This window comes from Pongo abelii, chromosome 18 (genome assembly GCF_028885655.2).
Source record: "Pongo abelii isolate AG06213 chromosome 18, NHGRI_mPonAbe1-v2.0_pri, whole genome shotgun sequence".
Lineage (NCBI taxonomy): Eukaryota > Metazoa > Chordata > Mammalia > Primates > Hominidae > Pongo > Pongo abelii.
Window position 1 is genome coordinate 49068791 of NC_072003.2, and position 17184 is coordinate 49085974.

At 53.8% G+C, this 17184-nt stretch overlaps 1 protein-coding gene across 4 annotated transcripts in view; it reads right to left on the reverse strand.

The window, feature by feature from the left end:
• The window catches only part of ZNF423 (zinc finger protein 423), a 371381-nt gene extending 356618 nt beyond the window's left edge, over positions 1-14763 (reverse strand). For 2 of the 4 annotated variants that reach the window (XM_024234051.3, XM_024234049.3), the window contains exon 1: positions 11236-11602. In XM_024234051.3, the coding sequence (XP_024089819.1) occupies positions 11236-11275 (40 nt within the window). In that variant the 5' untranslated portion in view covers positions 11276-11602. Of the gene's footprint in view, positions 1-11235; positions 11614-14744 lie in introns of those variants that run through there. The other 2 variants (XM_054533877.1, XM_024234050.2) reach the window with 2 other exon arrangements.
• Positions 14764-17184: the final 2421 nt, after the last annotated feature.

Sequence of the window (17184 nt, forward strand, 5' to 3'; positions counted from 1 at the left end):
GGGCAAAGACTGACTCTCACAGTGAACTCAAGCCCTGCAAAGGCCTGTGCTCCCTCTCAGTTCACGCACTCGCTTATCCACTCATTCACTTATGAATCCATTTACTCATCATTGAGTCATTTACTCACTAGTCACTCATTCATTTGTTCACTTGTTCACCCATTCATATTCATTCCCCATTCATATTTATTCCCTCAACAATTCACACACTCATTCATTCATTTAAGGAATATTGCCGAGGCCCTGTGGCTCACGCCTGTAATCCCACCTCTCTGGGAGGCCAAGAAGGGTGTATCACCTGAGGTCGGGAGATCAAGTCCAGCCTGGCCAAATGGAGAAACCCTGTCTCTACTAAAAATACAAAATTAGCCACGTGTGGTGGCGCATGCCTGTAATCCCAGCTACTCGTGAGGCCGAGGCAGGAGAATCATTTGAACCCAGGAGGCGGAGGTTGCAGTGAGCAGAGTTCGCGCCATTGCACTCAAGCCTGGGCATCAAGAGTGAAACTCCATCTCAAAAAAAAAAAAAAAAAAAAAAAAAACAACAAATCTTTTAGACATAATGACCCAGAAGGTTGAGGCCAGATTTTTTTGTTTGTTTGTGTTTTGGGGGTTTTTTTGTTTGGTTGGTTTTGTTTTAAGACGGAGTCTTGCTCTGTCACCCAGGCTGGAGTGCAGTGGGTTCCAGCGATTCTCCTGCCTCAGCCTCCTGCGTAGCTGAGATTACAGGCGCATGCCACCATGCCTGGCTAATTTTTTTTATTTTTAGTAGAGACAGGGTTTCACCATGTGGGCCAGGCTGGTCTCAAACTCCTGATCTCAGGTGATCTGCCTGCCTCGGCCTCCCAAAATGCTGGGATTACAGGTGTGAGCCACTGCACCCAGCAATTTTTTTTTTTAATGGATGAGAGGTTTTTTTTTTTAATGTTGCCCAGGTTGACCTCGAATACGTAGCCTCGCCTCCTTATGCACCAGGACAACAGTTCTGAGCCACCGCGGCTCACATTTTTGTTTTGTTTTGTTTTGTTTTGTTTTGTTTTGAGAAAGGGTCTCACTCTGTCACCCAGGCTGGAACACAGTGGCACGATCACGGCTCACCACAGCCTCAACCTTCCAGGCTCAGGTGATTCTCCCACCTTAGCCTCCTAAGTAGCTGGGACTACAGGCTTCTGCCACCACACCCTCCTAATTTTTTTTTTTATTTTTTGTAGAGAGGGGTTTCACCATGTTGCCCAAGCTGGTCTCGAACTCCTGAACTCAAGAGATTCACCTGCCTCGGTTTCTCAAAGTGTTGGGATTACAGGCAAAAGCCACCACTGCACCCAGCCAAGGCCATTTCTGAATGAGCATGGGGCCCTGGAAGCCCAGCAGGCTGCTGGCATCCCATACATGAGACCCTTCCCCTGAGAAAGGCAGGACATGGGGCTGCTGGAGGGACTGGGGATTTGAGCTATTCACTGTGGCCCCAGGAGGTGGAACCAGGACCAACACAGAGAGGAGACTGCAGCTTCATGTGTGAAATTCAAGCTAAAAAGCCACAGATGAGGCCGAGGCAGGCAGATTACCTGAGGTTAAGAGCTCGAGACCAGCCTGGCCAACATGGTGAAACTCCGTCTCTACTAAAAACACAAAAATTAGCCAGGCGTGGTGGCACACGCCTGTAATCCCAGCTACTCGGGAGGCTGAGGCAGGAATTGCTTGAGCCTGGGAGGTGGGGGCTGCAGTGAGCCAAGATCGTTCCACTGCACTCCAGCCTGGCTGACAGAGCAAGACTCTGTCTCAAAAAAAAAAAAAAAAAAAAAAAGGCACAGATATGCCACAGAGGTAGTGAGCGCCCTGCGAGTGAAAGTGTGTAGTCCAGGCTGGATGAAACCAAGTTTGCCAGAAACACACCCAAAGAAGGGTAAATAAAGTGACCTCCAAAGTTCCTTTTCAACCTGTGTTTTTCAGGATTCAGAGAGGTTCAAAGGCAAAAACAGTGAATCTTCCCAACATGTGTGTCTGGCCCCTGGCTGGCCAGTGTCTCCCTAAGGGGCACAGGGCATCCACAGGGGCTGTCCTGGGCACTGAGAACCCACGCACTGCTTGCTGCTCCCCAGAGACCCCAGCACTCTCTGTGGCCTCCACCCCAGAGACAGAAGTCTGCCTCCTCTTTCCATCTCCCCACTTCGGGGCACCTGTTTCTCCTCCCTCCCCCTCTCCCTGGGGACCCTCAGGAGCTGATGATTGTGTCTCCTCTCTCCAAGTTCAAAACTGCAGCCACAGGGGGCGAGGGACAAAGACACATCTCTTGTTCAGTAACCAAAAATATGCTGTATGTTGCTGGTGGCTCCAAGGTTCTGCAGGCTCCAGGCCAAGGAGGTCCCCCTGCCCAGTCTTCCAGCCTGAATGTGCAGTCATACCACCCCAGCTGCCCTCTCCGGCCATGCCCAGCTCCCTAACTAAGCCCAGATGGTCATCACTCTGCCTTCAGGCAGGTAAAATTCAGTGCAACAGGAGTTAGGTGAACAGTATGTTTTATTTAATTAGGATCAACAGAAGAGATATACCTCACAGCAGGATAGGGAATGACAACACTGCAAAAAATAATTCATGCCCAGGTAACGAAAGGGCAAATTTCAATTACAGAGAAAACAGGGGAAGAAAAAGTTTCCAAGCACCTCCAAGGAGGAAGGCAGCGAAGAGTTTGCAAAGCCTAGACCTGTGGGCCCAAGATGGTCTAGAAAGCAAAGCAATCAAGTGGACAAAACAGCCATTCCTCTCTCTCCTTGTCATAGACAAACCAGCCTAAGTGTGCAGGACTGGGTAGGCCGAGGGAGCTGAGTCCTGGCAGGCAGGCGTAGGGGCCACAAGGGATCTGCCAGGGCCACTGGGCAAGCTCACAACCCACCAGGCACAGTCTCAAAAGAATGCTGTCCCCACAAGGAGACAAAACAAATGTTCTAATCCTAATAATGGTCATCAGATCACTCAGCAAGTCCTTAGTAGCACCCCACCTGCCCTTTCCCCCAGCCCCACCAGCCCTGACGGAACCCTAGTCTTATGCCCTGCCCCAGCCTTGGACAATCCAATCTCACCTCTTACACTAGAACAAGGCAAAGAACATACCCCCCCACCCCCCACCAAGAGAATGGCCTCATCTTTTAAGCCTCTGTTTCTCATGCTTACCCTGGAAATGGGAGGCTGGCCTGGATGACCTCCTCTGGGGTGGTGGGCTGCAGATCCCTAATCTACCATCACTTGGGTGCCAACTATAAATGAAAAATTCATGGTGGTGACAGCCCAACAACAATGTGTATGTACTTAATGCCTCTGAAAAATGGTTAAGATGGGCCATGCAATGTGCCTCATGCCTGTAATCCCAGCACTTTGGGAGGTCGAGGCAGGAGGATTCCCTGAGGCCTGGCATTCGAGACCAGCCTGGGCAACATAGCCCCATCTCTACAAATAATAAAATTAAGAAATTAGCCTGTAGTCCTAGCTACTCGGGAGACTGAGGTGAGAGGATTGCTTGAGCCCAGGAGTTCAAGGCTGCAGTGAACTATGATCACGTCACTGCACTCCAGGCTGGGGGACAGAGCAAGATCCTGTCTGTAAAAAAAGGAAAAAAAAAATGGTTAAGATGGTAAATTTTAAGTTAGGTATATTTTATCAAAATTGTTTAAAAGCAGGAGTTGGGGGATGAAGAGATCTAAGCCCCTCCTCAGACCAGCCAGGTGAGCATCTGCAGGACCTGGGCCCAGGAATATGCAATTTAACCAGCTTTATTGTAGGTGATGGTGATAGGCATGACAGCTGGGGATCCACTCATCTGTAGGAAGCCACCCTCTCCCCAAACGAAGGCTCCCCAGCATAATGCTTGAATTACCTCAATAAATACTTCTTCTGCAAATGAATATTCAAAACAGTGAGTTCTCCAAGTTTCATGGCACAAGCAAATCTTTTTCTGTGTGGGTTCTCCCTCCAAAATGAACCCTCGAGAAGCACGAGCATAACCCAGGCCTCTCTCTCTCCCGGCCCCTGGTCCCTGCTCCGAAGGTGACGTCAGCCCCAGCACCCCCATTATCTGGGAGAGGGAAATTGCTGTTAAATTAGCACATCCACAGAGCCCCATTTTATATCCCAATTCAGAAGATGACATGAACATCTGCTTTCACTTCAAGACATTAATTTTCAATTATTGGAGAAAAACAAAATTAGTCCTGACAAATTGCTGGAGACTACAGGCTCTTGTCTGGTGGTTCATAATAATAACTTCGGGGGCCCACAATTAGTGTCTCGGACGGAGTTTCCTGATGGATCCCTGTCATCTGGAGGCAGTGGCAGCAGGGCAGCGCCTCGCCCCGCAGTGTATCAGGCAGGAGGATGCTCCAACAACCCGCAGCTCGAAGGTCACTGCTTCTTGGATGACCAGGTTTAGAGAACTAAGGAATTAGAGTTTCCTCTTTCTGGGGAAGGCAGGGAGGGACAGAAGATAGGGGGCAGGCATCCAAAAAATATCCACCTTAACCATATTCAGCTTTGAATATTTTTCAAGGTTTTCTCCTCCTGTTCAGTAGCAAGATTTTGCACACTTAGATGGGAATGCAAATCACTCCTGAGTCCTTACTGGGCACACTGGGATCACCTGATAGGATTGCAGTTTGCCATCTGCAATGAGAGAAGGACAGATGACATGGTTTTCTTATGAGACCCCTTCTACCCTTCTACATGACGTCATTCAGGATCCCAAATCCAGAACTCAATGGCTCCAGCCTCTGAGATACAAATGCCTATAAATCTTCTGTAAGAAAAAACTGTTTGCCGGAGTCCCATCGACCCAGAACCTGGTTCAGCCCAGGTTGTAGTCTCCAGAAAAAAAAGAAAGAAAGAAAACTCTGAATTTGCCAACCTCAATGGCCCCAAATCCAGAGAACAACCCACTTGATAAGAGATTATCAACACTGTAATCTCATTTGATGGGTTTTTATGTATCTTGGCTGCTTTAGTCACTATATCAATAAGAAGCCACTGAAATGTGAATGAGTTGAAGAATTCAGAGATAATGATGTGGTCGCCTTTGAATTTGACTTGTCACAATTGAAACCAGAGTGTGTTTGCCTAGCTAGGATGTTCAGACTCTTGAGGGGGGTGAGGCAAGAGGGAGGGGGAGGTAAACAGAGGGAGGCAGGTTAAAAAAGAAAGAAAGAAAATGAAACAACAACCACAACAACAAAGGGAAATTATATCTTTAAAAAGAGAATGAAAGACATTGTTACTTCCAAAGTCAACTTGGTAACTGAGCTCTGACATTGTGTAATTGACTTTGCAAGTAGAACAACAGCAACGTAACAAAGAAAATGTCAGTGTTTTCACAGCACCAATCTATAACGCTGGGAGGCCGTCCCGCTGTCAGCCAGGGCTGACAATACAATAGCTTTCAAAGGGATATTACCATCATGCTTTTATTCCTGACATCAATCAAGACAAAGAGAATCCTTTTCACAAGACATTAAAAATCAAACCTTTGTGCAAGAAGATAGGTAAAACAGCATTCTCCTTAAAGACAGCCACATGGAGCAATCAGCTAATTGGCGCTCCTTGAAAGCAGTAAAGTATATTTACTGAGTGTACAACCCCAATCGTTGGCTGCCACCGATCCTGGCAGGTAAGCTATGAATCAAAAGTTTCCATCAGCATTTCCTCACTCACTTCACCCTGCCTCTCCCACAGTAGGCTGAGGGAGCTGACAGGCAGCCCCAAAAACTTCAAGCGGGATGTAACCAATCCAGGCTCAATTCATCCATTTTGGGTGGGAAACTTCTCTGATTACCCACTAACGTGTCCATGCACAAGATGCCCTTGCAAGCTGATGGGAATTTGCAGAAATTGTCAAATTTCTCCAACCACAGTGTATCGGGGTTTTCCTGGCTACCCAAATAATGGGGACCCCGCTAACAGTTTTCAAGGTATTCTACTGTAATCAACCTAGACTCACAGATACAAAGGAACCCTGGTATCTTCTGCAAATGTTTTCAAGACATGAAGATAATACTCTTTGCAAACACCAGCGTACCATGGACAAGGTTGAGCTTTAATTTAGCCAGTGGCCAGGAAAGGCAAGTCCATCCTAACCTATGTCAAACAAAGAGTGAACTAAACCCACCCACCACCTTGGCAAAAACGATGGGGCCATCAGGAAATCCAGCCATCCTCTGCCTGCTTACTTTCGAGACAGTTTCAGATGCCTGCATGTCAGAAGTTGTTGACACTTACAGAAAACTGCGAGTCCAGAAGCAGGAAGTTAGAGAGCCTCATGTTTCAAAGGGGTCATTTCCTAGACACTTTCCAAGCCACTGACATCTTACAGCCTTCCCACCTTCCAAGATGCCATGTCCCTACATCCAGTCCAGGCTTGACAGAGCCACTGGTCTAGGTGGTCACAAGTCTCAGACCATTGTTGAGGAGGAGTGGGAGCAAGAACTCTCTCTGCAGGAGGGCTGTCAGGAACTCAGAGCCAAAGGGCTCTGTGACTTGCCCCTTTGGTACCCTACAGACCATCTGCCACAAAGTCCAGTCACTCAAAGACAGGGAAAGCACTCTCAGCATCTGTGGCAGAAAAGGATGTTTTTACTTTTCAGCTATAATGAGATACCGTTGTTTTATTTTTAAACAGAATTTGAACAGGTGCCGTTCACTTCACTACAGAATGGATAGAAATTTTGAAAGAAGAGAGAACTGGTCCTAACACTGCCTTGAAAAAGCATATACTCCCACCACCACCACCTAAATCAGCCTTTTTCAAAGAGCCAGGCAGCATGTCTGCATCATCAGCCTCAGTGGTAGGTTCCTTTCGTTTACACATCCAAATGAACAGTTAAGAGAAATCAATGCATCTAATTGCCAGACTATTAAATCCTACATCAGGGGAAGAATTCCACAGCCACTAGCTTAAGAGTTGGCTACCGATATAGCAATTATTGCAACTTTCTATTAGATTGAACCAGATCCCCAGCCTTTCGTCTCCAGCTAGGAACGCTGTACTCAAGTGCTCCAGTTTCCTGCCGTCCTGGTTCCCCCTCCTCCTCCTCTGTTAACACACTGTAGCATGCCACAACATTGCCAGGGCTGGCTGGTTCTTCTGAATTACTTTATGACTGTAAAGTCACCAGCATTTTGCACCTTTCATTATGAATGCACGCTAGGCACTTCATGGTTAACCGTTTAGCAGGATTCCCCTGCCAGAGGCACATAGTTATCTTATTTTATTGCTTATTAAGTTTTTGCAAGGAAACAGGTGTAAGAATCTAAACAGCAATTACTAGACATAAAGGATGTTTTTTAGAATGAAAACAGGCCCTTCCAAAGCTGGGAATCGATAACTTCATTGAGGAGGGGGGATTAAATATTAGGATTAAATGTTAGCTACCCCACTCCACATAGAAAGCTAAAGACCCTATAAAGGATTTGTTTTGCCCTTCCTACAAGATCATGTACATTTAGCCAAACAAATCTCGACAATTTATACCTGTATGTGGTCTCAGCTGAATCGAGAAACCTGTAACCTCAGAACGCCTCTATTTATTACATCTCAATTATTTCCATGGAAACACACGCAGTGTTCCCAAGTCCCTAGACCACCAAATTTATAAGATGGACTTTGAGGAGCTACACGCTGGCAGAAGAGGAAGACAAAGAAGGGGAAGGGAGTGCCGAGAAGTCACTGGGGGTACTTTGGGATGCTGGGGTGGGCGGGTGCATGGACATAGCCTGAGTGCTAATTAATATTAAGAACTGTAATTAACAGGCAGTTGCTAGACAGAGAAAATTGACAGTATTAAAATTATTCAAAAGTTTTAAGCTAAGGCAAGGGAAAAGATGTATCAATTTTCTCTATAAATGAAGAGGCTGTTGCATGGATTAAGAAAGCCATGGGGTGAAAGGGGACAGGCCTCCTTAATGTTGAGTGACAGAGAGAACTGCAGTGGTAATCGTTAACCAAACCACCTGATATCATCAGCCGAAATAACATCAGTGAGCATGATGAGAACAGCCCGGGAAAAGGAGGCCAAAATTATCAAAGAGAACAAATCACTGCAACCACCACACCACACCACACCACCAGGAAACAAAAAAGGGGAGAAAGGTGTAGGGAGGGAAAATCGGTCAGAAAAATGTGACTTTTATAACACTCCTGGCTTTAGGGTTTGTTTTTTTTTAATAAAATTACAAGGCTTTTGAAAACCAATGAGGCTATTCTCCCCCCTGCCCTACTGCCCCGACCCCCTTCCCTGTTTACTAGATGTCCTCCCTGTAAGCTGGGTTTTCCAAAGAAGGACAAACACACTGTGGGGACAAGTGACCCCGCTCCAGAAGGGAGGTTGTGTCCATGAGTGGGAAGTGAGACCACCCCAGCCCCCAGAGGCCAGTTTTATTTTCAAAGAAGCAATGCCTGTGCTTTCAAATCACACTTTCTGAGCATCCATTCGAAATTGTTATATTTCTGTCTTTCCTTCCTGTTATGGGCTTTCACATTTCCGAGATCAATTACAAATTACAGTCAAGCGACTTTCACAGCAGAATGTTCGGGGATGGGGAAGTCCACAAAGCCTCTACATCAGCCCTGACACACAGCAGTGGAGGCAAAATAAAATAAAATAAAATGTAAAAGACACCACTGTTCCTTAAGAAGCACTTTCAAGCATCTTTAAAGGTGAAGACCTTGTCGTTTCAAACACTTGGTGTGGAGCTGTCCACACTCAAGCACACACTTTTGAATATTGCTTAAGAGAAGGGGTGGGGGGGGAGCAGTTCTTGAAAAGCAATAAATCCCTCACCTGCTGGAACTCTTATCTATCCAAATTATCTTCTCTCTTAATTCCTCCCTTGATAAGTGGCCACATCTCCACCCTCTTCATCCCAGTAAACTGAATAAAAGGTAAAATGGTGAGAGACAAGGGTTGTAGCAGCTTTTGGAAAATGCAAAAAGCTATGGGAAGAATCAGGGGTCTCCGACTCCGCGGACAGAAAGGCTCTGTGTGGCTGATATTTACAACACCGAGTCTCGAAATGCCTCCACTGGTCTCCTGTTCACCTTGCTGCCTTTCTCCTATCAACCTGCTTGAACTGTCTGCTACACATACACACATATACATTTGAGAGAGGCACTCACTAAAAATCATTGCAAGGCTCATTTCATGAAAGGCTGAAGACCAATTCTTGAGTCTTTCTCAGAGATCCACAGAGTGGTTTTAGAACTCGGTTCAAGCAACTCTGAAACACCCACCTATCTGTTCACTGCAAACTGCTCTCCCTTTGCTTTCTGGGTCTCGCCGTCTAACATAAGGAGGTTTGGAAAAGTGGATTGGAAGTCTAGGTAAGCAAGCTTTGCATCTTGACGGAAAAATCGGCTTCTATACTTAGGTTTAACTCAAAATCAACTGCCTGAGTTAAATAAAACTTTTTCCAACCAGAAATTCCAATTCCACATTTTCTTCTGGGTCGCCTCTTAAGTGGCTCCTGAAAGAGTGAGCAGTGAGCCAGGGAAAGAGAAAAGAAATCCAGTTTTATTTCAAGCCGTACAGCCTTTCCATAAGCAAAAGAGAAACATCCACCCTTCTTTCCCGTCCTCTTCTTGGATTCTCTCTTCTGGTTTCCCTGTCCCCCAATCAGAACACCCTCTGAACCCCCAGTTCTGTGGAGCAGGCCAGGCTGTCCCGGATTGGGAGACCAACCAGGGTGAGGCGAACAAGACCAACTTCTCTCAGGGAAAAGGAGGAGTAGGAACGGGCCGGGCGCTCCGTTTGGACTCAGTCGGTCTCCTTCTAATATGACGGGGAGGATCTCTGCTGGGCCGGGGGCAGTCCCTCCGGGGACTTCAGGAGGACAGAACTGACGGGTATCTCAAGATCCTCCTTGCCAGATTCAGTTCCAGCCATTCCAGCCAGGCGCAAGGCTGGCAGGAAGGGAGCGGGGCCCCAGCGCCTTCCCGCGCAGGCCTCCAGGAAATGAACTTTTCAGAGCAGAACTGGGCTCAGGCCAGAGGTCATCAGGGGAGCTGGGAGAAGACAAGGGCCTGGGGGCTTTTGGCTCCGCAGACTTAGCCGCTCTCATCGTTCCCCCACCTCCTCGATCATCTCCCATCTCACAGCCGGGCGCCCGGGCACCCAACCGAGGGGCTAGAATCGGGACAAAGCAGCAGGCAAGGCCTGGAAAGGCCAGCCGCGGGGAGAGGAAGCCAGGGGAGGGGCTCCGCTGCCGGCGCGCGGCCTTTCCCCAGGGCCTCTACTCTCCAGGGGTCCCCTCGAGCTGGGGGCCCTCGGTGGAAATAGAAAGCAAAGCGTGGAGACGAAGGGATGGGTGTGTGTATCTATATATCTGCAGCTCCCCACAAACGCGCGCATCCCAGGGAGCCGGCACAGAAAGCCGGCCTGGGTGTCGAGGGTGCCGGTGCCCGGGGTCAGATCCGGGGCGTCCTCCGCGGAGGGACGCGCACAGCGGCCACTGAGCTCCCCTGAGGACCCGCGTCCCGCCGGCGCCGTGCAGACAATGAACTCCTGGCGGAGGCTCCCTGCCCGGTGGGCCTCGGTGGAGGAGGCAGGAAGTGCAGGGGCCCGGGCCGGGAGAAGGCCTGGGCAGGGGCAGGAGGGGGCGCCTGGCGGCCGGGGCGAAGGCGCGGCGCCCGGGGCGCTCGCCGACAGCGCCCGCCGCTCCCCGCGTCCTCGGGCGACCAGGCAGGGGCCAGAGAGAGCCAGCGAGGCCGGGGGCCAGCGAGGGCGACCTCGGAGCTGTCGGCCTGCGGGGCGCCCGTCCTCGCCGCCTCTTCCTTCCTCTTGTCGCCCGCCCGCCGCCGCCGAGATTCGCAATCCCCGCCAAGTCGGGCCCGCACCCCTTGATTGGCCACACGGGCCCGGGCCCCGCACGGAGGGAGCGGCAAGGGCCCCTTAGCGGCGCCCCCAGGCCTGCGTCTCCCGCGGGCGACGGCGCCGGGTCCGGGCGGGGAGGGTGTCCGCGGCGTACCCCCGCCGCCGCCTCAAGCCGCCTCCGCCTCCTGCTCCCGGCTTCCTCCTCCCCCTCCTCCGCCTCCGCCTCCGCCTCCGCCTCCGCCTCCTCTGCCACCTCCTCCTCCTCCTCTCGGCTCACTCGCGCGGGTCCCCGGCTGCCCGCCCGCTCGCCGGTCCCTCCTCCCTCGCTCCCTCCCTCCCTCCCTCCTCGCTCGCTTGCTCGCTCGCGCCTCCGCCGGGCCTCGCTCGCTCACCTTTCACCGAGCGCGGCTTCGCCTGCTTCCGCCTGGACATGTCCGGGGCTCCGGGCGCTCCGTCGCCCTCCGCAGCCGGCTCCCCCCGCCGCCCCCCGCCGCTCCGGGCAGCCCTTCTCCCCCTTCTCCTCCGCCTGTCTCTTGGAAACTTTTTTTTTTGCAGCCCGGTTGGCGGCTGTGGGGAGCGGACCGCAGGTCCGGGGCGGCCTCCCTTAGGGGGGCGGCCCGGGCCGGCCGAGGCCGCTCGAAGGCGGGGGGAGGCCCGGGGGGCGCGCCGGGGCCCTGCCTGTTGCAATGCGGCAGCCGGGGGCTCCCGATCCAAGCGGCGGTCCCAGCGGCGCGGGGAGTCCGGAGGCCACTCGGCCGAGCCGAGTTATGCAAAAAAAAAAAAAAAAAAAAAAAAAAAAAAAGCCGCCCCCCTCCTCCTCCCAACCCCCCGCCGGCCCCCGGCCCCTGCGGCCCCCTCCTTCCCTCCCCCACCCTACCGCCACCCTCACCCTCCTCCTCCTTCTCCTCCTCCTCCGCCCCTTGCCGGATTTTTGTGCAAAGTTTGCAGGCGTCCGGCCACGCAGCCGGGTGCGGAGCTCACAATGAACCCATCTGAGGAGGGGGAACGGGGCTGGAGTCGAGGGTATCTCAAGGGGGGAGGAGACCGGGAGGCGGTCGGGAGCGCGGAAGCTCAGTACCCCCCAGAAAAAAAAAAAAAAAAAGCCTTCAAATTATCCCCTGCCGCACAAAAAAAAAATAATAAATATTAATGGCTCAAAAATGCCCAAGCGCCTGGTTTGGAGATTATGATGGATGGGGGGCGGGGGTCCCTCAACTCAGCCTACTTGGAGGGGAGGCTCGAAACGGCCGCAGTGGCTCGGAAGCCGCGGTTCGGGGCCCCTGGCTCACGCCCCCTTCTCTGGCTCTCGTATCGGTCCGGCGCCGGCCCCCCGGAGGAGGAAGGGGCGCGCGGGGGCGCTCAGGCAGCGGCCGGCAGGCGCGCCCGTGCCCCGGGCATCGCTCAGCCCGTGCGCCGGGCCGCCGCTGCCTGCCCTCGGGCTGCGGTGCTCAGCGCGAGGCGCGCAGCCGATCCCCAGGCCGGTGCCAAGTCGCCGGCCCCGCTAGCTGCCTCCATGGGCCAGGGGCTCGGAGAGGGGGGAGGCGGCGGCCGCGGTGGCGGAGGAGGAGGACGAGCAGGCGGCGGCGGCGGCGGCGGCCGGGCTCCCGTCCTCCTGGGCAGCGGCGGCGGCGGCTGCGCCCCGGCTCCTCCGCGCTCCAGCCGGCGCCGGCCCGCCCGCCAGCCTCCCTCGCGCTCCTGTCTTCTTTGTGGTCGCTGGCTCTCCTCCTCCCGATCCGGCTGCTGGGGCTGCACTGCAGAGACACATAATAAAGCCAGGCTTGGCTGGAAATGTAGCCGGGTCCCAGCAGGAGGATGTGAGGAGCGGAGTCCCGGCGGGGGAGCGCTCTGATCCCGTGGGGCGCCCCGCACTGCTCCGGCTCGGATCAGACGGAGAGAGGGCCAACAGCACCGAGCGATGGACAGCGCTGGAAATACAGCTCCGGCCGCCCGCAAAACCCGGACCGCGGCGGCGGCGGCGGCGGCAGGCACGGCGCGGGCGCGGGCACCGCACCAGCACGCGGGGCCGGGGCTCGGGCGCTGGCTGCACCGGGGGCAGGAGGAGGGAACACACTTAGGGCCCACGCGGCTGTCAAGCTCGCCAAGACGCATGAGCCTCACAAACTGTAAAAAGTGAGAGAATGGGGGAGCAAACCGAGGTGGGCTGCCCTAGTATTGCCACCTCGCGATGTATGCCTCATGCACATGAACTATCCGGGGACCTGGCTCTGCCAGGTTGGCTTTTGCCCACCGATCGGTGTTCAAAGACCACCCCTGCCCCACATCCAACAAATTCTTTCACCACTGGGCTAACCCCGTGCGCCCCCTACACCCTTATTTGTAGAATTCTCGCACCTGGTGTGCACTTCTCTGTCTGACTGTAAAAGGAACACCTTACCCCCGAGACCCTGCAGGATCACCGCCTCCCCGCACAGTTGTCAGAAGAAATAAACCAGCTGCTACTTTCTGCGAGGTTTTACCCAGCCGCCAGGGGGCGCCGCGCGTCCCCCGCAGCTCCTGAACCGGCTGAGATTCTGGTCTCCGGGCAGGCCCGGGAAGGGTTCTGACTTGGGAAAAGTCTTCCCCAGACGGCTCCCCTAAACCGTTCCTCGGAGCCTCTCCCTCCCCAACTAGCTGCAGGCGGCCAGGTCTCGGGTGGGGAGCGGCCCCGACCTCGCCCCCCTCCCGGGTGAGTGGCGCCACCTCGGGCCGGCGCGCCCCGGAGCCAGGAGAACGGAGCGGGTGCACGGCGCGGCGCTGGGGGTTATCAATCTCTCGGATCGATAAGTTGCCACTTGGAGAGGGGAGGGCTACGTCCCCTCGGAGACGAGTTACCCAGGGCAACCTTTCACGGAAAAACCCGCTGCCCGCCGAGAACAGCGCCGGGGCCGGCCGGGCCGCGGCGCCCGCCCCACGCAGGGTGCCCGCGCCCCGCCGCTCCCCAGCCTGCCCGCCAGCCGGGCCTGGCCCCGCTCAGCTCTCTCCGCGGTCCCGCCGGGCCCTGCTCGCCAACCCCGTGCTGGGCTGATTGCCGAGATAGATGCCACCCCCGCACCCCCGCGGCTGGAGAGCGCGGGCTGGAGGATGCGAGAGGCCTGAGGCAGGGGGGCCAGGCGCGCGCGTCCTAGGCAGTCTCAGAGGTAGAGTCGGTTGACGGGCTAAACGCGATGCCTAGGTGGACACCCTGACAGCGGGAGCCGGCGAGCGAGGCTCCCCAGAGGGGCGGGGGCCAGGACCGAGACGTCCCCTAACTAGACCTAAGCCCTGAGGGCCGCCCTTCCCCGGGTTAGCGCTGCCATCCCCAGGCCACAGCCCTCCCCAGCTTGTGCGTCCAAGAGTGTCCAACATCTCGGCCTTCCCGGAGGGAATGGGAGCCGCCCCCCGCGGCCCAGGGATGGACGGAGTTGGGCTGAACCGGGGGTGCCAAGGGCCGAGGCGAGGGCAGGGGCCGCGAGGCGCCTGGGAAGGAGCCAGGAAGGAGGCGCAGAATCAGCCGCTCCCCCACCCCCGCCGGCGCCTGGGATCGAGGCCCGCGGAGAGTGGCTGACAGGCGGCAGATGGCACACGCTGGGGGAGGGGGACGATTGGCCTCGGCTCTCGGGTGCCCCCGCCGCGGGCTGCCTCTGCTAGAGGGAGGGGGCGGGGAACGGCCCCCAGCTCGCCCGCCCAAGCTCTCTGGGGGGCTGGAGATTGCGGATCCTGCCCAACCGGGAGTCTGGAGAGTGAGGGGGCGGACAAAAGGAGCGCGGTGGGGAATGCGTGTGCGGGACGAAAGAGGGGCCGTCGGGGGAGAGGGGTGGTTGGAGTCCCACGGGGCTGCCCTTTTCCACCCCAGGGGCCTGCTGAAGGCTGAGGACGGAGGTGGGGGCAACAGGATGGGGAGCCCGCAATAGCCCATCCTGACCTAATCCGAAAGGACGAGATCCTGGAGCCGCTCACAAAGTTTTCCTGGCCCCCTCCCACGCGTCGCCTGCACGTACGTCCGCGTCCCGACGCTCCGCCCTCCCCCGCCAAGTTCGGCGTCTCCCAGCTCAGCGGCAGTCAGGGTGCAGAGGGAGCCCGACCTTGTCCCCGCCTCAGCCCGTCCCGCTTCTTCTGAAGCTTGTTTCATTTTTAACTCCTTCCAGAAAAAATGTTGTTTTAAGGAAAATCTCAAAGGAACAAAAAGCCAATAGTGCCTTCCTTATTTGCAATCCCTACCCCACCTCTGAGCTCGGACTGCAAGGGCCTCAAGGGACACCAGGTGACACCTGGGCCTTGCTTCTCACGGGTGACCTTGGACCAGAAAGGGTCATTTTCAGGTGGTGTTTTATACCCCCCACCTGCCTACTTCTGGCAGGGAATAGGGGGTCCGGTCCCCTCCCCTATGAGAAGGGGCCCCTCTGGCCTCTCCTTCTTCGTCGGAAAGTGAACAGCTGCTCCTGCCCTGCTTGGAGGAGTGGCTGTGGAAACCCACTGTAAGCTGTAAGGAGCAGGAGCCACCATCATAAATGCAAGAGAAATTCCAAGTTGAGGTTTTTGAGAACAAGTAAGACTTTGCCCACAAAAAGGTGCATCTTCCTTCAAAGTCATAACTTGGCTGGAAGAGGGGAAACCTCTTGCCCAAGGCGGTGCCTTCCCCAACCATTCTCCTTAAGAATGTTTTTCCTAGACGTGCAGCAACTGAGGCTTCTTCCTTGAATTTTCGAGAGGCAGGCGTCATTTTGAGCAGTCTGGTGAATGCACGAGGGTCTGGTGGGCTGCAAAAACAAGATAGGACAATAAAGAAAACAAGGCAGCATTCACTTTGTGGCCTCAGACCTATGATCCCTGCAGAGCTCCCAGAGTTGCTCAAGGGATGCTTTCCGGTAAGTGACCAAATGCTCACCTTGGCCAGGTGCCGTGGCTCACACCTGTAATCCCAGCGCTTTGGGAAGATGAAATGGATGGATCACCTGCTGCGGAGGCCCTGGCTTATGCCTGTATTCCCAGCACTTTGGGAGGCTGAGGCGGGTGGATCATCTGAGGTCATGGGTTCGAGACCAGCCCCAGCAACATGTTGAAACCCTGTCTCTACTAAAAACACAAAAATTATCTGGGCATGGTGGCACATGCCTTGGTGGCATATACCTGTAGTCCCAGCTATTCAGGAGACTGAGGCATGACAATCACTTGAACCTGGGAGGCCGAGGTTGCAGTGAGCTGAGATCATGCCACTGCACTCCAGCCTGGGTGACAAAGTAAGACTCCGTCTCAAAGAAAAAAGAAAAAAGAAAAGAAAAAGAAAAAACAAATGCCCACCTTTTCCCCTTCCAGGCACACAAACATCACTTACTTTAAATGACAACAGTCACTTGAATATATATGATCCGGAATGAGTGGTTTTTGTTTACCGCTTTATTACTTGAAACTCCCAGTCCCTACTGTGGAGAATTTGCATCAGCCTATGAGGAGCAGTCATTTTGGGGAGGGATGATTTATCCCTTCAGCCTTTCCCCAGAGAGTAAGTTCACTGCTTTGTTCCTGTGTTTATTCAACATTTATTTATGATTTTGCACTTACTGTGTGCCAAGACTGAGGGTAAAACAATGAATGAGAAGGATCGCAGTTCCTCCCTGTTGGGGCTTGCCCTCTAGTTGTAGGGGGTAAGGAGGGGTGGCTGACTTAATAAATGGCCACACAAGGCAGTCGCGGTGGCACACATCTGTAATCTCAGCACTTTGGGAGGCTGAGATGGGTGGATCACTTGAGGCCTGGAGTTCGAGACCAGCCTGGCCAACATGGTGAAAGTCTCTACTAAAAATACAAAAATTAGCTGGGCGTGGTGGTGGGTGTCTGTAATCCCAGCTACTCGGGAGACTGAGGCATGATAATTGCTTGAGCCCAGGAGGCAGAGGTTGCAGTGAGCCAGGATCACGCCACTGCACTCCAGCCTGGGCAACAGAGTGAGACTGTGTCTCAAATAAATAAATAAATAGCCACAAAAATAATTATTTACTTATAGTTTTGATCAATCTTGAGAAGAAATTAAAATATAGTACAAAGAGGCCACAAAACAGAGTCTCAAAGGTGGTCTGCTGAGAGCCCTATGGAGGAGGAGGAAGAAGCCAAGCAGGGGGATGGAGAATAGAGTTCCCAGCTGTGAACAGTGTGTGCAAAGGGCCTGGGGCACAAAGGAGCTGGAGGCTTCTCAATAAGAGTTGTCACAGCTCAGGCAAAGGCCACCATGGCCAGGCTTAGGAGCCAATTCTATCCATTTTCCAATCCAGCCTCCCTCACCACCTAGCTGAGGAACCCGGAGCAAGGGAGTCCGTGTTCCAGTTTTGCATCTGCAAAATGAGAAAACAGATAGCATGGATCTCATA